The sequence below is a fragment of the Metarhizium brunneum genome, chromosome 6 (assembly GCF_013426205.1).
Source record: "Metarhizium brunneum chromosome 6, complete sequence".
NCBI classification, from domain to species: domain Eukaryota; kingdom Fungi; phylum Ascomycota; class Sordariomycetes; order Hypocreales; family Clavicipitaceae; genus Metarhizium; species Metarhizium brunneum.
Window position 1 is genome coordinate 295,026 of NC_089427.1, and position 20,092 is coordinate 315,117.

Below are 20,092 nucleotides of genomic sequence, written 5' to 3' on the forward strand. Positions count from 1 at the left end.
TTATGCTGTATGCAATCGCTATGCCTCCAAGCCCTTTTATCCCGGGGCCCAGTTCGTAAATCCAGTCGCGGCCGTCTGTCCGGCAAAATACAACTCGCCCGTATGTACAACCTGCAGCGTAGACGACTGCGACACCCTCCCGCTCTCGAGGTCACTCGGCGTCGGGGCCATCTTCTCCGTCGTCACGCCGTGGTCCTCCCTCTTGACGCTCTTCTCCAGCAACTCGGCGTCCTCGAGCACGGCCGAGTTTTCCACCCCGACCACGCCCTCGTCCACGTACCTCATGGGCAGCGGCGACGAAAACTCGGTATACTTCCTCCTCTTGTTGCCCTTGGCCATGTCGGCGCGCATCCTCGCCGTGTGCCACTGGATCCAGTACATTTGCTCGTGCTCCCGCAGGTACCGCTCGCCGTGGAAGCTCTGCAGCACGACCTCGCGCGACAGGAGGCCGAGCTTGCGCCGGTCCTCGGTCTTGGCGTACATGCGCTCGTAGAGGCGCTCGACGTCGTCGGGGGCGATCTCCTCGGGCAGGCTCTGCGGCTGGTCCTCGCCGTCGACGAACTTGGTCCAGGGGCCGACCATGCAGAGGATGTTGAGCTGGGCGCGGGCGAGGGCGACGGGGTCGTTGGGCGCGACGACCTCGCCGTACCGCTGCTCGGCGTCGTTGGGGTCCGTCATGACGAGGGCCGTGGCGCCGACCTCGGTCGCGACAATGGGCACGCCCGCGAGCGCGGCCTCGCCAATGGCCAGCGGGAGGCCCTCGGAGATGGACGAGTTCATGAAGATCCACGCGTCCTTGAGGACCTCTTTCGGCTTGCCGAAGCCGGCGAGGATGACGTTCTCCGACAGGTTGTTCTTGACGATGAGCTTGGCCATCTCGAGCGCGTACGACGGCTGCCGGTCCTTGGCGCCGTACACCATGAGCCGGTAGTCCTTGAAGCCGTAGCGGTTGACGATGATGTCGGCCGCCAGGATGGCCGTCTTGATGCCCTTGATGAACTGGACGTTGGAGAGCATCACGGCCGTCGGCTTGCTCGTGCGCACCTTGTCGATGGGCTCGAACGAGTCCATGTTGCTGATGCCGTTGACAATGGGGTCGATCTTGCGGCTGAACAGGTTGCGGTTGCAAATGTTGCCCCTGTCGCTGCCGATTTCCGTTTCCCACATGCTGCTCGACGGTTAGTTTTGCAAGTCGCGAGTGCACGTCTACGAGACAGGGCCCATGGACACTTACGGGTTGAACAGCGAGGTACACGGCGTGATGACATCGGCGTGAAAGTAGGACAGGCGGCTGGCCAGGCGGATGCCGTGGAGCAGCATCGACTGCACCGAGAGCGGCAGCTCGCACTGCGCCGGGCTGATGTTGAGGCACGACTCGCGCCAGAGGATGGCGTGGTCCCAGATGCCAAAGGTGACGCCGCGGCGGTATTTCAGAATAATGCCCAGCAGGCTGCTGATGCCGTGGTGCGTGCTCTGGAAGACGCGCGGGCACTCGTCGGGGATGCGCACGGAGAAGATGAAGAAGTAGGCAATGTAGATGCCCAGCGCCTCGCGAAAGTCGAACAGGGTCGGGCGCGCAATGTCGAAGCACTCGGCGGGATCCTGGATGTTGGGGTCGTCGTACGACACGAGCCAGGCCTCGACCCAGGCCTCCTCGACCTGCTTGGACGACCACGTCGTGTTGTAGTCCTTGCTCTCAAAGTACTTGGACATGGACAGCATCACGTTGGTGCAGGTGGCCAGCGTCGCGCGCGTGTAGTCGCGGGTGCGCGCGCCCTTGACAAAGGCCTTGAGCAGCGGCACAAAGACGCGCGTGATGTCTCGCTGGACGTCGGTGTCGCGGATGTTGTCGTCCACCTCGGACTGCAGGATGTTGTCGATGAGCCCGTGGTTGGCCGTCTTGCCGTCGAGCCCCCAGAGCGGCAGCAGCTTGAGCGACTGGACATTCTTCTCGATCTGGAAGCGCGGGATGCCGTACTCGTTGGCACACTCGGCCATGACGTGGTTCCGGATGGTGCCATGGCCGTTGACCAGGTCGCGCCGGCAGTTGGACACGCCGCCGGGCGCCTCGGGCCAGCAGCCAATGTCGTTGACGATGACGGACACGCGGTCCTTGGTGTCGCTGTAGCAGTCCTGCGGCCGGTTGGTGACCTGGTTGGCGTCCTTGCCGAGTCCCATGGTGTACAGGTCGGCGGAGCGGATGGGAAGCAGGCAGACCTCGGACACGTCCGTCTCGAGCTCGATGGCGGCCACGATCTGGTCAATGTCGTCGAGGGCCGCCCGCGCGCCGTCGAGGTTGCCGCCGTCCCGCGCGCGCCAGTACGTCCGCAGGATGGGCTCCTCGCGCAGGATCATCTCGTCCATCCAGCACGCCGTCACCGCATCCAGGTCCCCCTTGAGCCAGACGCTCCAGAGCTCGGTGCGCGATCGCCAAGTTGCCACGGGCAGATGCACGCGCCTCGTCCACCACGCCAGCGAGCCTATGCGCGCCATCATGGACAGCTTCGTGCTCGCAAACTGCCTCATGATGTTGATCTGGCCCACGCCGTGGTGGATGAGCAGGTCGTCCACGTCAAACAGGAGATTGCGCGGCCGGCAGAGGAGCACGTCCTCGTCGGGAAACGCCTTGGGCACCACGGCCACAATCGTCTTGTACACGCCGTCCTCGACCAGATACGTCAGTGTCTTGGGGTCCCGCCGGTGGTGGTACTCAATCTCCGTCATGTACGTCTTGTCGCCAATCACTCGCACGATTCGGTGAATCTTCTCCGACGGCGCCCAGTTGTAGTCCTCGTCCCCCTGGCTCGAAGGCTTGCCCCAAAACACAGACAGCTTGTTGTTGGACGACCGATCTAGGGGCTGAAAGTCGGCGCGAAGAATGTCGCTGCTGTTCTCCGGCGTCGTCTTGTAGTGGTACGAAAACACCAGCGACTCCGAGTTGAGCATCATGGTGCCGCTCTCCAAACGGCCCTGCTTGTCGTAGAAACCCAACGCCCGGCTGTTGGAACTGAAGACGGCTCGGGAGATGGGCCACGAGCGCCTCTTGGCCGAGTCGTAGTTGTATGTAGAAGTAGTCCCGTCTCGGTCGGTTCTGCTCGCCAGGCGCAGCTTGTCGTCGTACGTGGCCGTGAACAAGGGGGGCTTGTCTTCGGGGGCCTCACGTAGGCGTCCTTCAAAGACTTCCAAGACCAAGTTGCCATCTTGGCCGTCTCGCGCAAACCCGGTGACGGTTTTTCGAGACAGTTCCACCACAATCGAGTTCTTCTTGATGATGCGCAGTGCGCCTTTCTGAGTGAGGCGGACGATTCTGGCGGCCGAGGGCCGATGATAGACCAGGAAATAATAAATCCAAAAGTTCCTCGCGGCCCAGCAAAACTTCCAAAGCCGGAGAATGATCCAAATTATCGGCCGCCTAAAGTAGAGCCACCCAAGACTGTAATACAGCTCACGTTCAATGTTTGATCCGCCGCCGCTTATCAGCGCCACCCATCGGGCAAATGTGACGGGAAGGGCGGTAACGCGTCGAAAGAAGCCGCGCACGAAGCCGTTCGACATGCCGCTAGGGATTTTGACCGGTCTCAGCTCCGCCGGCGGTAAAGAGTCCTTAAAGTCCATCGGCGGGCTCAGATCCGTCGCCATGTTGGACCGCTGCTTGCAGGCGCGAAAGATTTCCAGGCCGAGCTGCAGATGGAAGTCAATGGTTTCCACGTCGACGTCCTGGTTGAACTGCCAGTCCTCGTACTCATAGGACGATTTGACTTGCCGCCCGGTAATGCGACAGACGATGGCCTCCCTCACGCTAGGGGGCAGAGTGTTCCAACCAAGGTCGACATTGAGGTCGAGGGAAAGGCGGCGCAAGAGCTCCGAGTTTGTCTTGTCCATGGTCTGCCGGAGAGTCTTTACATCCGCCAGTGCCAGCTCGAATTGGATGCGCTTCGACATGGGCGTGGTTCCATGGAGAAAGTGCTCCGCGTGGACGGCCTGAGAGTGCGTCAGCTCGCCCTCGACGCGGGCCGTGTGGTACATGAGAGACTCGGCAATCATTTGCGCCAGCTGCGTTTGCCATGCGGGCAGTCGCAGCTCGTAGTCGCCAAAGAAGCCGGCGGTGATTTTGAGCACGTCGCCATCCCTTTGGCTAAACGAAAAGAGATGCTGCAGTCCCGCGTCGATGAAGCTCTCCCGGTCCACCACGGTGATTTCGACCAGGCCGTCCTCCCAGGCCTGGAAGGCTGTCTGGATAAACTCGCTCGCCCACGAACAGGCCTTGGACGTGGCGTTGGGCGTCATCAAGCTCCGGACGAGAATGTCGTCAATCTTCTCGCTGAGAAACGAACCGTCGCCGTGCTTAAAAGACGGCCGGGGCGTCTTGACAAAGCGCCGAATCGATATGCCGGTTTCGATGCCCGGGTCCGCTTCAAGCTTGCGCTGGGCGTAAAACGCGTCCTTGTTCTTGGAGAATTGGAGCGCGGGTGTGGCCTGCGAAGGGGCGAACCAGTCTTTCCAAGTCCAGAGGAGGGTTCCAAAGGCCGCCAGCAACGCGGCGATATTCTGCGCCACGACATCAGAGTATAGCCACCCGGACGTCTTGGGAGCGGCATGCAAGACACAGCCTACGATCAAGCCAACGATGGCGGAGCCAAGAATGATGAAGACGTGGCCGTGTACGTTGGTGGTGAAGCACCGGTTGAACTGGAACAGTATCACGCCCGTGTAGCCCACAATGTAGAGGTAGTACAGCAGCATCGACTCGGGATTGTCGACGAGAATCCACATGAGAAGAGTCGTAATGCCAAACAGGATAAGGAGTCTGGCGAGGAGTTCCACCAGCGCGATGCCGAGTTTCTGGTGACGCACCCTCTCCCACTGGTCGGCAACATCCTGCGCGTGCCGGTAGTCGACGAGCTTGTCCTTGGACAGGGTGAACCGAAGAGTCCAGTACTTTTGCAGCGTCAGGTCCAAGACGACGACACCAATCAAAAAATACAGGACGCAGAAGCAGATGGCGTACCGAGCGCGCGAATCTGTATAGATACTCCGCCCGGGGTGCCCGCCGTTGCTCATAATGATGCCAACCCACCGGTCCATCAGCGCGACGAGAAACAGGCCCAGGTTCTGCCCCAGGTCAAACTTGGCATCGCGGAAGAGCATGACGACATTGTGCTCCTTGAGCCCCCGGGCCAGCTGCTCCTGCTGCTTCTTGGACTCGCCGAGCTGCGTGTACCAGGCGCTGCTAAACGTCTCGGGCAAGTTGCCGTCGGGGTTGGTCTTTTTAAAGAGCCAGTCTATATAAGGCATACCAGCGGCGACGCGCTTCACAAACGCATCGTTCTTCAGCTCGGCGGCCTTGTCGTCCCGGCCACGTCGCACGTAGCAAGTGACCGCGTCGCGGAGGGCCTCTTGGGCCATCTTGCTGCGGCCATCCGACTGCTCCGCCGCGCCGCTGCCTTTTTTGGAGCCGAGTTTCGACTCGTACCACGTCAGAATGTCCTTTTCCGCAACAAGGGGAATATTCTTCATCCACCCGTTCCACTCGTGGCATAGCTGGCGATACTGGTACAAGAGGAGCAGAATGGTCATGTAGGTAATGGGGAGGTAGATGGCGAGGTCGTGACCGTTGACAAAGGTCGTCACGACGGGGGATATGAGAAGCACGGGAATCGTCCGCCACAGCACGGTGCGCCCCGAGGTCATGGGACTGCCGTGCTGGTGCATCGTGGCCATGATGCCCAGCAGATTGAGGTACGTGGTGACGGCGACGACAAACGCCACAAAGACGAGGCCGCTGGTCACGGAGCGGGCAACGGTGAAGCCGACAAAGCCGCCGACGGCAATCAGCAGGGTCAGCATGAAGCCGCCCGACAGACGCTGCACGTGGAAATGCGTCATGTTGTCGTACGCGTAGTGGTTCAGGTAGTAGGAGCCGGTGCTGCCCACCCAGCCCGTCACACCGGCCGTCACCAGCAGCGAGATGAGCAGGGCGTACGCGGCCGCCTCAATGTGCGCCGGGTCCATAAACGCCGTCATGAACAGGCCGCGGCCGAGAAAGGTCAGCAGCAGGACGTCGATGATGGCGGGCAAGCTGAAGATTGTGATGGCGCCCACCTCGGCGAGCTGCCTCTTCCACAGCTGGAGCGTCTCGTGCGTCGACAGCCTCGGCCCGGCGGATTGGGCATTCTCCCCGTTGGCCTTGGCGTCGCCGGGGGGCGAGCTGGCCTCGAGCGCGGAGTACATGGTCATGATTTCGTTTCCGGTTCTGTCGGCGGCCACCGGGGGGCAGGCCTCGAGGAAGCCCCGGTACCGGTCGTATATGATGTCGCCGAGATCGCGAGGCAACAGGCCCAGGAAGATTTCGCACTGCGACCCCAGAACCCACAGCTCGGAAAAGACGGCGGCCTGGTCGGCGCAGAGGAAGATGGGGCAGCGGTCCGTCGACTCAATGTAGACTTCCTCAAACGCCTCCCTCCGCATGGCGGTGAAGAACATGAGGGCAAACATGTCGGCGTTGACGTCAATCTTCTCGGCGAGCTCGCCCACGGTGCCAAACTCGAAGACGTCAATCAGCACGTGCGTCAGCGCATTCAGCTTCTCCTTGTCGCCGTAAAAGAGGGCGTCGCGGATACTCGCGCTCATGGCCTCGTAGAGCGCCACCAGGTTCTCGAGCGAGGGCAGCTCCGTCGCCCCCGCGACGACGTAGCTCTCCAGCCGGCTCAGCAGCATGTCCTGGATGGTGATGGAGCCGTCGAGGATGCGGCGGGCGTGCGCGCGCAGCCACGACGACTTGGACGTCTGCGTCGTGAGGCGCGCCTCGCAGAGGGATTCTATGGGCGACCGCCAGGCGTCCTGCAGGTGCGCGACGCGCATCTGCTGCAGCAGCTGGAGTATCTCGGCGTGCGTGCCCGACTCGACGGCGCTCCGGATGCTGAGCGGGAGCTTGCCGCCGGGGGGGAGAGGCCCGGCGAGGCCTTCCAGGCGCGCCTCGAGCTCGAAGCAGGTTGCGCGCGACACGCCGTGGTGGGCGAGCCAGGTGTGCAGCACGGCGCTGGCGTCGCTCGGCGCCGACTGCGAGATGTAAATGTCCAGGGCGAGGTACTGCCTCTCGTCGCGGGTTCGGGAGACGCCGAAGAAGTACGAGTTGCCGTCGGGGATCTTGAAGCCCGTGTCGAGGCCCCTGAAGACGAGGACGCTCTGCGACTTGAGGCCCGTGACGAGGTCGTTGATCAGCCCGCGGCACTCCTTGGGCTCCGTCAGTTCCTGGAGGGATTTGACCCAGCGGTGAATCTCGGCGCCCTTGACGGCGCTCAGCAGCTTGAGCTCGCGGAGGTGGCACTGCGTCTGCAGGACGGCAGAGTAGTCCTGCGCCGACGGCTCCGCGAGGATGGAGAAGCAGCCGGCGGTCGACAGCTCCGTCCCGTCGGCGGAGTACTTCCAAAAGTCTGTCCGCTTGGGCGCCTGCTGGAGATAGTTGGGCGGCTGCACCATGACCACCTCCTGTTCCTGCAGGACGGTGAGCCAGGACGGCAGAGGCTCCTGTTGCAGCAGCAGCGAGGCGAAGGGCAGCGCGGCGTCCACCTTGCTCAGGGACAAGCAACGCAGGCCCTCGGCGACGGTGCCCTTGCCGCTGCCGCCCTCTTGATTGAGCTGTTCCGGTGCGGTGGACACCTGGACCGTCCTCAGTTCGGAGCTCCAGCTCTTTTGGACCTGCGCAGGTGCTGTTAGTCACGCGTTGGGGAGGCATATAAACGCAAACTTTCCCAGGCTCACTCACCTCTGTCACGACGCCACGCCGTAGATACTCAAAGGCGCTGAGTGTGTAAGTGGCATCCCGGGGCGGCCGCTCGAGCTTCATGCTCGGGTCGGCAAAGCCGTGCTCGACGACGGCGCCAAAGTGCTCGGCGAGCTTGACGGCGCGGCGGACGACGGAAGGGTGCGGCCGCGTCTCCCACAGCTCCGAGAAGCCGATGAAGAAGCCGAGCTTCTGGCTGCGCTCCGTGGCGCACCGCACCATGACCTCGCGGAGCCGCTTGGCCTTGAAGTAGTCCCTGCGCTGCCCGTTGGGCAGGATGCAGGCGTTTTCGAGAATGACGCCCGACGCGTACTGCAAGCTGAGCGAGTCCATGTCGGGCGAGTCGTGGTGGCAGAGCACCAGGACGGAGACGTCGCAGTGGTGCAGCCGCTGGATCAGCTGCTCGACCTGGCCGGTCGGGATCGTCGACGAGGGCCGGAGAGCCAGGCCGGCCAGGTGGTTGCGGACGCAGCTGCGGACCAGGTATTCCGTGGTCGAGGTGATTTCCAGCGGCTGCAGCGAGGCCGGGTCCATGTCTTGGAGGTTGACGTAGGCCAGGTTGGTGACTTCGTGGCACGCCGTGCCCGTCATGCTCGACCCGTCCCATCCCTCGTCGCCGCCCAAGTCCCCAATAGTGAGCGGGAAGATGGCCAGGTCGTAGTTTCTGTCGGTCGACGTCCCGACGTCGACGCTCTCGCGCGTCTCCATCATGGAGTAGACCTTGAACGACCTGGTCGACTCAAACGTCACCAGGTTGGGCGCTGGCGGGATACTCTGGTATCCCGACTTTTTCCTCCGCAGGCGCTCTCTACGACGTCACTTGTTAGTCTTGCTCTATTATTTTTTTTTTAACTTTTTTTTTTTTTTTTTTTTGCCATCTCGACAACTTACACGAGGCGCTTGAACGTGTTGGAGAACCATGATTGCCGCGCAAGCAAGACGATGAAAAGCAAAATGGGAAAAATAAGAGAGAAACCCCCAACGGCAAGAGTCGCTTGTTGATACCATTCCCGGAGGAGGGTGTGCGTGGGAATGGCCGAGTTGCAGTACACGGCAAAGGTCGAGTTGCCGCATTCCTTAATGGCCGGGTCGTTGGACCCAGGCTGGAAGAACGAGGTCATAATACCACCATGTCCAGCTCACAATGCCCCCGTTGGCCGCCTTGCAACATGTGAGCATCAACAGACGATTAGATTGAGAGGAGAGGCAAGCTTCGAAAAAAAGGTCCAAGTGTATTGTAGAAACAGACCAGTTGGTTGACAGGTCGGTCTTGTTGGGCAAGGAGGAAATCAGTCCCTTTGGCCCGGCGAGACTAGGCACTCTTGGACCGCCAAGCAAACTGACGGCGGCTTGCTCAGCAATTGCAAAGGACCTTGGCCGTGATTTACACGCGTGTCGTCGAGTGCAACCCCGAGGTGGCGGCATGCAACCCCCATATGTTCAATGTCCATGTCGGGCGTTTCCAAGCCGATCCCTGCAAGTGTTTGACCCCTGGCCTGCAATGGCGCAAATTGCCAGGGTCTGGGGGCCGCAAATCCCGATGCAAATCCAAAAGGGCGCCAAGTTATATTTGGAATCGCGCTCAGGTGCCAAGTAGCCTGTCCGGCCGACCAATCTCACTAGTCCGGCCGGTGGCCTGGTTTTTTTTTTTTTTTCTGGTAATTTTCTCCTTTCAGCCGCAACGTGCTGATTCGCAGCCTACATAAACGGGTACTGTGCTACATAGTCAGGGATGACGTGAGTCGACGCTCGACGGCGCTGCCCCAATAGGAGCCGGCGCCTATCCATGTTGAAACGCCGCATGCATAGTCAGACAAGCTTATACGAGAAATTTCCATTTTTTTAAGCATGAAAATCGTATGCCGGCCGTTCGTAATAGTCAGTACCGTACCACGATTGTCAGTTACGGGCAGTCTCTGTGTGTCAGGTCGAGAGGCCGTTTTATTGCGGGTTCCTCGAGCAGGCGGTGGCTTGCCTTGCCGTCTGGCTCTTGGACTTTCTCCGCGAGAGGGCAAAAGTTAGTTCCGAACCCAAAGGGTCTAGGCATACGGCATGGGATGGCAAGAGGAGCCAATGCAGCAGCATCTGTCATGCATAGGAGGCAGCTAGTGGCACGGATGCCTTGATTGCGTTTCTATAGGACGAGGCATGCAATCTGGGCAGGCCGTTTCAGCTCCGGCCGACGTTTCTGTCACCTTGGAGTCGTATGGCGTCAGCTCGGGCTCGAAGTTTGCTGCCTCGACTGTGCGCAGGCACGCTTTTCGTCCTTTTTCCCGCGGCCGCCAGTGTCTCCTTGGTTCCCGGCGGCACACTAAATTCAGACCAGATATAAATCCCGTCTTGGCCAGATGGTGCCGGAACCATACGAAGCACCTCGCTGCCACGCACCATTCCTTTGCCATGCCGTCCTTGTCCCATCCAGAATCCCTCCCGTCGTCGGGGGGGACATCACTGAGTTCTTCACGTCCCAGCACGCCTGATGATGGCGAGTGTCAACACGGCCACGACGCCGACCAGGTGGTCCTGGTAATTGGCGGCCTTGGCTTCATCGGATCACATACAACGCTTGAGCTTCTCAAGGCGGGATACAGCGTCTCCATTGTGGACGACCTCAGCAACAGCTTCAAGGTGGCCTTTAACCGCATCAGAGACCTGGCAGTCAAGCACCACGCGAGCAGGGGCACCAAGATGCCGTCCCTACAGCTACACACGCTCGACTACCGCAGCCACAGCATGCGCAGCGTCCTGGACCTGTATTCAGAAAGCAGCTGGAAGGCGTCCGAGACCGACGCGCAGGCTCCTCACAGCGCGCGGCGGTCCCGGATATCGGGTGTTATTCACTTTGCGGCCTTCAAGTCGGTTTCCGAGTCCATCACGCACCCCGTGCAGTACTACCAAAACAACGTCTGCGGGCTCGTCAACCTCATCTCGCTGCTGGGCGAGCACGACATCCGCAACTTTGTCTTCTCCTCGTCGGCCACCGTGTACGGCTGCAAGGCGGACCTGGGCCGGCCGCTGCGGGAGGAGGACCTGGTGCACCCCGAGTCGTACGTCGACGACAACGGCGCCGAGGTGACGCCCGCGTCGTTTGCGAGCCTGCAGAGCCCCTACGCGAGGACCAAGTTCTTCTGCGAGGCGATTCTGGCCGACATTGCGCGGGCCGACTCGGCGTGGCGCATAACGTGCCTCCGATACTTCAACCCGATTGGCTGCGACTCCTCGGGCCTCCTCGGTGAGGACCCCAGGGGCACGCCCACGAACCTCTTCCCCGTCATCACGCAGGTGCTCACCGGCGCCCGCGAGCACCTCGACGTCTTCGGGTCCAACTGGGACACGCGCGACGGCACGCCCGTCCGCGACTACGTGCACGTGTCCGACGTGGCGAGGGGCCACGTCGCTGCGCTGGCCGCCCAGGCTGTCGAGCCCTTCCGTACGTTTAATCTCGGTTCAGGCACAGGCACGACGGTGGCCGAGGCCGTGCGCAGCCTCGAGAGGGCTTCGCAGCGGCCCATTGCCGTGAGGCTCGCCGACCGCCGCGAGGGCGATGTCGGCTCGTGCGTCGCCTCCAACGAGCGCGCCTGCAGAGAGCTGGGCTGGGAGGCCAAGGAGAGCGTCGGCCAGTGCGCCGAGGACCTGTGGAACTTCGTATCCAAGGCGCAGGCTCCGACGTCGTAGTTTGGTCGAGTGTGCAAGTGTTGAGGAGCCGGCGCTTCAGCCGCATCAATGATCCCTGGAGTACAGTGCCGATGGCTACGGGCTCGGCGGGCAGGGATCAATTGATGTGTTAGGCTGGTGCCAGGAATAGGTACATACATGTAATAGGGCATCTGGTCGTGGAAAATCTGCATTGTGGAGACGGTACCGGGTTAATAGAAGATCTGTCTTGAATTCAATTCACAAGTTCACAAGTACTAGCAGACATAACAACGACATGTGGCGTTTCCCTTGGCCATGACGTCGTGCACGACACGCGGGGCTCTGTCCCCAAACGTCGGGTCCCTGGGCCATCCCGGAGCGTTGCGACGTTTCCAGCAAGTTCAGGTCGTGTCTGGTCCAGTGGCGTCTGCTTGTTTCAGGTGGCTCGACGAGTCTAAAGGATGATGCAGCTGGTGCGACGTGCAGAACCGTCCATGTCGACTTGCGGCTGCGCAGGGCCACACCTGGATGAGGTCAATCCAGGTGGGGTCGCTGTAGAAGTCTAAAGGGTGGGGCCCGTCGGCACTTTTGGTCCCTGTGCGCCGCCAAACGGGTCAGGGACCCACCTCGGGCGAGCGCCTCACTGCCAAATGAAATCGACTCGGTGAATTAGCAAATGAATTAAAAACATGGAGTTATATAAGCCGGCCTGGGGGCAATAAACGGCCCCAGAGCGTTCTTTGCGCCCGGACCACGGCTTGGCGTCATCAAATCGCAAGGGTCTGGTGCGCTGGCAAGTGCTCTCGACGAGTCGACGTCCACCGTGGCTGTGCGTGCATGCAGCAAATTGACCACCAGACAGCACACACCTACCTCGCCTGCAACCAACTCGCAAACTTGATTGAACCTGCGTCCTGCTCGACTCCCCCATCCATCCATCTCCGGCGCCAAAAAACAGCAGTCAACATGGCCAGGCCGTTCCTCATCGTGCCGCTGTACATGTACCCCCTCCCGACGGCGTGGGAGCCTCTGCTGGCCGCGGCGCGGACGCACCCCGAGGTCAGGTTCGTCGCCATTGTCAACCCCAACAGCGGACCGGGCCCGGACGCCCTCCCGGACGCGAGCTACCTGGCGGCGCTGGACGCAATGCACGCCATCCCCAACATCTGCGCCGTCGGCTACGTCTACTGCAGCTACGGCAAGCGCCCGGCCGCCGACGTGCGCGGCGACATTGACCGGTACGCGCGCTGGAACCAGCACCACGGCATCACCCTCGGCGGCATCTTCTTCGACGAGATGCCCTCGGACCTCGCGCACCTCGCGTACATGGCCGGCCTCGCGGAGCACGTCAAGACGACGTGGCGCCAGGAGACGACGGGCCGCGGCGACGGGCTCGTCATCTACAACCCGGGCGTCGTGGTGCCGCGGCCCTTCTTCGCGCACCCCGACTACGTCGTCGTCTTTGAGCAGTCGCATCGCCACTGGGACCAGGACGCCGCGGGCCAGCAGCGCCTGCGCCTCGCCGCCGACGAGGTGCGCTGCAAGACGGCCGCCGTGGTGCACTCGAGCCGCGTGCAGGGCGGCCAGGTGCGCGACCTGACGAGGGGGCTGCTGGCGTGTGGCCTGGCGGGCATCTACGTGACGGACGAGCAGGACGGTGGCTACACGCAGTGGCCGGCGGTGTGGACCGAGCTAACCGCCGCCGTGGCTGCCGAGTGCTCGGAAAGTTGAGACGAAGAGCCTGGTGGGCTGGTGCAGAGTAGAGATTGGCGCTATTTGTTTCTCTGACGGCCATGTCGCCTGAAAGAAGGTGTGTGTGGCTTGAAGACTCGACCAGTGGTGGTGTGTGGTCGTTTGGGTGCGAAATTGGCCCCTCGTCTGGGACACCGCACGGTTTCCCCTGGAAATGAATGTGGCTTGAGAATCGACTAGTGTAGTATAGTCTGGCATATAGTTTCGGGACAAAGCGGCCTACTCGTCATTTAAAACGGCTTCCCCTGAAAAATATATAAATAAATGTGGCTTGAAGAATCGGCTAGTAGTATATAGTCGCGGCACACAGTAGTCTACTTGACTCGTCTTTTAAAACGGTCTCCCTGAAAAATAAATAATGTCTGGTGGCTTGAAGAATCGGCTAATAGTACGTAGCTACGGTTCAAGTTAGTCTGCTCGTCTTTTAAAACGGCTTCCCCTGAAAAATAACTAAATGTCAAGTGGCTTAAAGAATCGGCTAGTAGTATATAGTCGCGGCACAAAGTAGTCGTCTACTTGACTCGTTGTTTAAACGGCTTCCCCTGGAAAATAAATAAATAAATGTGGCTTGAAGAATCGGCTAGCAATAATAGCCACGATACAAACTAGTCTATTCGTCTTCTAAAACAGTAAAGTCTCCCCTGAAAAATAAATGTGGCTTAAAGAATCGGCTAGTAGTACATAGTTACAGTACAGAGTAGTCTACTTGACTCGTCGTTTAAAACAGTCTCCCCTGAAAAATAAACAATGTGGCTTAAAGATTCGGCTAGTAGTAATAGTAACGATACAAATTAGGCTATTCGTCTTCTAAAACAGTAAAGTCTCCCCTGAAAAAAATAATTACGTCCGGTGGCTGTTCCTAAAACGGCTTCCCCTTGCTTGCTTGGCATGTCGCTTGTTTTTTTTTTTTTTTTTTTTTTTTCGTTTTTCTCAAAACGTCTGGTCGTTCTGGAAAGCAGTTTGTGGCTTGTTCCAGAAACGTCCCCCCTTTCCTGCATCAGCTAAAGATGTCGGTCGTAAACACCTTTTGGTCGCAGTACTCTACCCAGCCGTCCAGGTTCATCTTCTTGATGACGGTGCTAAAGTTCTCGGCGCCTTGGGACTTGCCCCTGCGCGAGCAAATGTCCGTCGACACGGCGGAGCTGACGCCCCTGGCCGCGCCGGCGTCGCTCGGGTACTCAATGTTGAAGACGGGCTTGCCCGCCTTGATGAAGGGCGCGTACGACTCGCACTCGCTGTTCTCGACGCACTGCTCGTTGACGGAAAAGGCCACCACGTCCAAGACGTCGTCGATAATGTCGGCGGCGTTTTTGAGGCCCGTCGACATGTTGTACGAGGCGGCCTCGCTGGACAGGAACTTGACAAAGTCGACGGCCTGCTCCGTCGTGAGGCCCAGGCCGTTGTCGTTTTGCTAGTCGTGGCATGTGAGCTGCGTGTCTTTTTTTAGGGGGAGTAGTATTCTTTCACTTACGTAGCCGTCGACATTGTCCGGGTCGATGGCGAGGCAGCCCTTGGAGGCGGCCAGCTTGATGCGCGCCTTCATAATGTCGCGCACCGTAGGGCTCGACACGTTGAGCCACCTCTCGCCGGGCCAGTCGTCGAGCGGCTTTCCCATGTCGGCCTGGTCAAACTTGTCCTTGTCGCTGCGCCAGTCCTCGTAGGTGCCCGCGCTGAAGTAGCAAATGACGCTGACGCCGGCATTGTGAAGCTTGACAAACGACTCGGCGTCGTTGTCGAACATGTCGAGGTCGTAGGCCTCCATCTTGGGCGTCACGTCGCCGTTGTCGCCCAGCTTGACGGGCTTGCTGAGGATGATTTGCCACGTCGTGCCGGCCTTGGGCTTGTAGACGGAGGTTCGGTTGACTCCAGAGTCGCCGCCCGGTGGTTCCTGGCCATTGTCGTCGTCGTCGCCGCCTTTGCCTCTGGTCAGGCCGACGCCAAGGCCGACTGCCAATCCGATGATGATGAGGGCGGCTGCAATGGCGGCGGCAATGATGAACTTTTTGGACCGCCACCACGGCGCGCGGGCGGGCCGCAGTGGTTTCGAGGTGTCTTGCAGGTCTTGATCCATGGCGGGCTGCTTCCAGTGCATCTCGCGTTGTTCCAGACGACCAGACTCGACGATTGACTTTGCAAGCCGCGGCGAGGCTATTATGCAGCGCGGCGGTCTGGTCTGGGCTGGCCTCGTCGGACTCGAGCGAGACTCTGCCATCCGAATGCCCCCAGATCGCCCCACCGTGGCCCACGGCCTCGATCGCCTTGGAGCTGCCAGCACAGCAGGCTGGGGTCAAGGTGCACTGTGTCTGGGACATCTGGAGCGTTTGGGGCTTTGACCATGGTTCACAAGCCCGTCCAGGGGGTTCAGCGCCGGGATGGCCGTGCCATCGTCGTACCAGCCGATCCAGACTCTGGGAAGCGCGGAGGCCAGGACAGGGGTCCATGCCAGACACGTCTCGCCTCTTTATCCCGGTTGACTCGTTCTCGGACGCACCAGTCAGCAGTTTCCGGTGAAGGCTGAAGGGTCTGACGAAACTCCGGATGGACACTTGGATGTGCCACAGCTCGTATTTGCCTCGTCGCATGATTTTGCCAGGCCCTAGCCAAATCTCCCTGTCCGCCGAGCAAGCTAATTGAGGAAGCGTACATACATGCTTTGTTTTTTTTTCTGGGCATGGGACGCTGGTTGTGTTTATCTTGGTCTGGGCCGGGTTGTCGTAAGAACGAGCGAGTTTTGTTTCGTCATGCCCTTCAGCCGCACGCTTACCATGGCACGCCGTCGCTCATGAGAATTTTTGCAGACGCATTTGATTGTTTAAGAACAAAGAGTGTCCGTGACCCGCAAACCTAAAACCACTGCTCTCTTATTGGGACACTCGCCGGTCGTCTGCCTTGGACTAATAATTGAGCTTGGACACCAGTTTGTAAAGAAACCGGTTTCTCAAGAACAACAAGGACCACCAGACCGTTTGTTTCCCTAGCACAAGACAGCACCAAGCATGCGGTCCGGTATTGTTGATGCCCTCACCAGGGCCGCTTGTGCCCTCTGCCTGTTGGGCAATATCCTCCCAGCTGCCGCCATCACCGTTGGGAGCACCGTCTTGATCCTGGCCCGCGATGATGCGGAAGCCAAAGGCGCGGCCATGGGCCTCGACGGCTATGGCATACCCTATCAAAAAGTTATATTTCCCGCCGGGGGAACAAACCTGCCTGTTCTAAACTCTTCGGCGACGCAGGGCAACTATGGCGGCATCGTCGTCATCTCCAATGTTGCATATGATAATAATGGCACCTTTGCCAGCGCCCTCACGCCCCAGCAGTGGGCTCAAATAAACAGCTACCAGTCCACCTTCAAGGTGCGCATGGTTCGAATTAATGAGTTTCCTAGCGCAGAATTTGGTGAGTTGCGCGGGATGCAACGTCCATGTCGTTACTCTGTCCGCTTCGTCCTGACTTTTTCCAAGGTACCATCGTGGCCAATACTGCTGAGCCCGGCTGTTGCGGAAGCAACACCGAGCAAAAGATCAGTCTCACCGATATTTCCCAGTTTCCCGGGGCAAATCTCAAAGCGTACGTCACATTCATCTGCCGCGATGCAACGCAGCACGTTCACGCGCACTGCACCGTGCATGTGCCCACCTGAAACATGACATCTCTCTCTGTCTTGTTGTTCAGAAAAGAGAAATATACCGGCAGCTAACGAGTGCAAATAGAAATGCCGGCGTGTCTACGCAGGGTCTCTGGCACTACCCGGCCACCATCACAAACACAACCACGACCAAGGAAGTGGCGGGCTTTGAGGCGGCCGCCGGCTTTGCGTCAAAGACAACCGCTGCCGTGGTGCATTCCGCCAATGGCCGCGAGCAGATGGTATGGTTCATCAGCTGGGATCCTACCTGGTCCCAGACCTCGAGCTTCTTGCAGCACGCCTACATTCACTGGATGACACGCAGCTTGTTTGTTGGCAAGCGCCAAAGCTACTTGAGCACCCAGGTTGACGACGTGCTTCTGGACACGGAGCTTTACTACCCCCCAAACACCACCTTCCGGCTCCGACCCGGAGATCTGGATGCCCATGTCGCTTGGCAAAAGAACCTGGCTACCCGGCTGCCCGCCGGGTCCAACTTTTGGCTCGAGATGGGCCACAATGGCAACGGCAACATCATCGGCTCCACGGCAACGGCAAGCGGTGAAACGACTTGCAAGCCAGCCTACGCCGTGGACTACACCTCCCCCCCAGATACACCTCTCGAGTTCATGAAGCCGCCCGGGACCGGCGTGGATCTCTGGCCCGCCGAGTTCGTGAGCTACACGTGGTCGGCCACCTGCTCCAAGCTCGAGCCGCTCGGCGCCTGGTTCACCAACACCAACAACCTCAACGCCTTTGCGCACGTGTCGCACACGTTTTCGCACGAGGAGCTCAACAATGCCACGTACCACGACGCCACGCGTGAAATCTTCTTCAACCAGGCCTTCCTCAAGTCCGTGGGCATCGACCGGGCGGCGCGGTTCTCCCCCAAGGGCATCATCCCGCCCGCCATCACGGGCCTGCACAACGCCGACGCCATCAAGGCGTGGACCGACAACGGCATCATCTACGTGGTCGGCGACAACACGCGCCCCGTGCTACGCAACCAAAACAGCGTCTACTGGCCGCTGCGCTCGACCGTGCAGACCAACGGCCGCGAGGGCATCACCATTATCCCCCGCTTCGCCACCACCATCTACTACAACTGCGACCTGCCGGCGTGCACTGTCAAGGAGTGGATCGACACGTCCGGCGGCTCGGGCGACTTCAACAGCCTCCTCGACAACGCGCGCGCCGTCAACACGCGCAACCTGCTCAGCCTCCAGGCCGACCCGTACATGTTCCACCAGGCCAACATGCGCCAGACCGACGTGGCTCCTCTGACCATCGGCTCGCAGACGGGCAAGCAGTCCCTGATTATGGCCTGGGTCGAGACCATTGCCCAGGAGATGACGCGCCTGACCAACTGGCCCTTGTTGTCGCTCAAGCACGACGACCTCGCTACCTACTTCCTCAACCGGATGGCCCTCGATGCGTGTCAGCCAAAGTCGTCGTATACGTACTCTGCTGACGGCAAGACCATTACCAAGGTGACGGTGACGGCTAACGGAAACACGTGCAGTGCCCCTGTGCCCGTCACTTTTCCTGGAGGCATCGCCACCACTACGCTCCTTGGGCCTCTGAAGTCGACCAAGGTCGGTAGTGAGCCGCCGATTCTGTGGGTGACGCTTTCCGGGAGACCTGTAGACATTCTGCTGTGGACCCCGGTCAAGCTGTAGATTCGTCTGGTCGATATGTAATATTTGTAAAGATGACGCCTGTGTTGTAAACTCGTCGAGGCTGCGGGAAAACATGGAAGCATTCAATGCAAATCTCGGCCCCTTGATAGAGGTCGGATTATGACTAGTACACGCTGACGGGCCAGTTTCCCATTCGATTGATGTCTGGTGTTTTTGGTTTTTCATTCCTGCATATACTATTTTGTGCTGATGGTGGCACCATTGCATTGCTTGCGGCGTGGGGGGATGCTGGACTTGCATGTGGTCACGGTGCGTGATGGAGTAGGCTGGTATATCGGCGGGGTTCGAGATGTGTATCAGGAAGCATTGACTGGAGGAAAATAATTAATCTGTCGGTCCTTTGTGTGGTTTTGGTGGGAGAGGATGGTTCGCTGTACTCTGACTGTTGATCTTGGGTTGAAATTATAGGCTAGTCTCTAAATATAAATGTCTGGTACTCTGAATATTTGAGTTTGCTTAACTTGAGAAAATCTATCTCGTGTTTTAGTGCTGCCTAGATGCTGTTTATTAAATCTCGGCATTGGTTTTTTGGGTTTTGATGTTATTCAACTTGTTGAAATGAGGGTACCCTAGAGTCAGAACCTGAATTCGCAATGCTGCCTTTTACGACTCGCGGGAAGAAAAACGTATAAAGTGGTATGTAAGAATAATATTTACTCAAGTTAAGACTGCTTTCATATAATGCTTACTTCTAGCGCTTCAATATACAGGCTACAAATTCAATGTTGGCTTACGATTATATGTTACCGACAGCACAGGTACGGTACCAACGAAATTGACGTGCCTATAACCGTGCAGAAGCGAATGCAGCTGTTGGTAGAAGAGGGCGCAGAAATAAACGTCCTCGGAACTAGATTATAGAATTTATTAAGCGTTTTATGTATGGCGACGATAGAGTTGGTGCTAATAGTATAGTAGTTATTGCAGCTACTTATTGGATTACCCCCGCCGAACCTACTTGTCTGGCGAATTATAAATGGTCGAGTTATTGAAGCTGTCTAAAGCTGTTGGTTTCTACTCGGAAATACCTCTCTCTAATGCTATAATGAGCGCTTGTGTTGTTCCCGGATATTGTAGGTGCTCATGATCCAAGGACACTGTTGCATTCGGGACCCTTTACAGTTATAATAGCCGGAGCAAAACATGGATAGATAGATGTCTGGGCGGCTTTGGCTTAGCCTGTTGCAATACGTAAGATACTCTTGGATGGATATAGCGTGCTTTACTATCACGGTGCCTTAATTCAGCAATAAATACCTCCATGGAGAAAATGAAATCTTTTAAAGAATTGACGTCAAAAAATCACCTGTGCTTTTATTCATTTCCTAGGCTTGGTGCTATTCTGGCTGGCAAGAGACACCAATACATCTCCCAGATATATATTGTAATTCCGCATTTACTCCCAACTCCTTGCGGGCAGTCGATTCAGAACCAACCAGCACGCTGAAATAAAATGGGTGTTTCCACGGGTCCAGCAACGGGCGTATCACAATGTATTCCTCGGGACTTTCCTGTCTTGCAATATAAATGCTAGGCTAGGAATATAGCCAAAAAAAAAAATCTTGATACAAAAAAGGCTAGCTAAATAAACAGAGA

At 58.6% G+C, this 20,092-nt stretch overlaps 5 protein-coding genes across 5 annotated transcripts; 3 read left to right on the forward strand and 2 right to left on the reverse strand.

Moving 5' to 3' along the window:
- Positions 1-36: 36 nt before the first annotated feature.
- On the reverse strand, positions 37-8,904 carry G6M90_00g094310 (uncharacterized protein; the record flags this gene model as incomplete). Its single annotated transcript, XM_014685309.1, has 4 exons — positions 37-1,168; positions 1,235-7,698; positions 7,766-8,591; positions 8,675-8,904. The coding sequence occupies 4 exons, from the start codon at positions 8,902-8,904 to the stop codon at positions 37-39; spliced, it is 8,652 nt and encodes a 2,883-aa protein (XP_014540795.1).
- Positions 8,905-10,183: 1,279 nt separating this feature from the next.
- UGE5 (UDP-glucose 4-epimerase 5) lies at positions 10,184-11,458 on the forward strand (the record flags this gene model as incomplete). Its single annotated transcript, XM_014685310.1, has 1 exon — positions 10,184-11,458. The coding sequence occupies one exon, from the start codon at positions 10,184-10,186 to the stop codon at positions 11,456-11,458; it is 1,275 nt and encodes a 424-aa protein (XP_014540796.1).
- A 927-nt stretch (positions 11,459-12,385) lies between these two features.
- Positions 12,386-13,150, forward strand: SR4_1 (Spherulin-4; the record flags this gene model as incomplete). Its single annotated transcript, XM_014685311.1, has 1 exon — positions 12,386-13,150. One exon carries the CDS (start codon positions 12,386-12,388, stop codon positions 13,148-13,150), a length of 765 nt encoding a protein of 254 aa, XP_014540797.1.
- Positions 13,151-14,168: 1,018 nt separating this feature from the next.
- G6M90_00g094340 (uncharacterized protein) lies at positions 14,169-15,242 on the reverse strand (the record flags this gene model as incomplete). The annotated part of the gene is made up of 2 exons (XM_014685312.1): positions 14,169-14,582; positions 14,643-15,242. The coding sequence occupies 2 exons, from the start codon at positions 15,240-15,242 to the stop codon at positions 14,169-14,171; spliced, it is 1,014 nt and encodes a 337-aa protein (XP_014540798.1).
- Positions 15,243-16,167: 925 nt separating this feature from the next.
- G6M90_00g094350 (uncharacterized protein) lies at positions 16,168-18,475 on the forward strand (the record flags this gene model as incomplete). The annotated part of the gene is made up of 3 exons (XM_014685313.1): positions 16,168-16,567; positions 16,633-16,738; positions 16,882-18,475. The coding sequence occupies 3 exons, from the start codon at positions 16,168-16,170 to the stop codon at positions 18,473-18,475; spliced, it is 2,100 nt and encodes a 699-aa protein (XP_014540799.1).
- Positions 18,476-20,092: the final 1,617 nt, after the last annotated feature.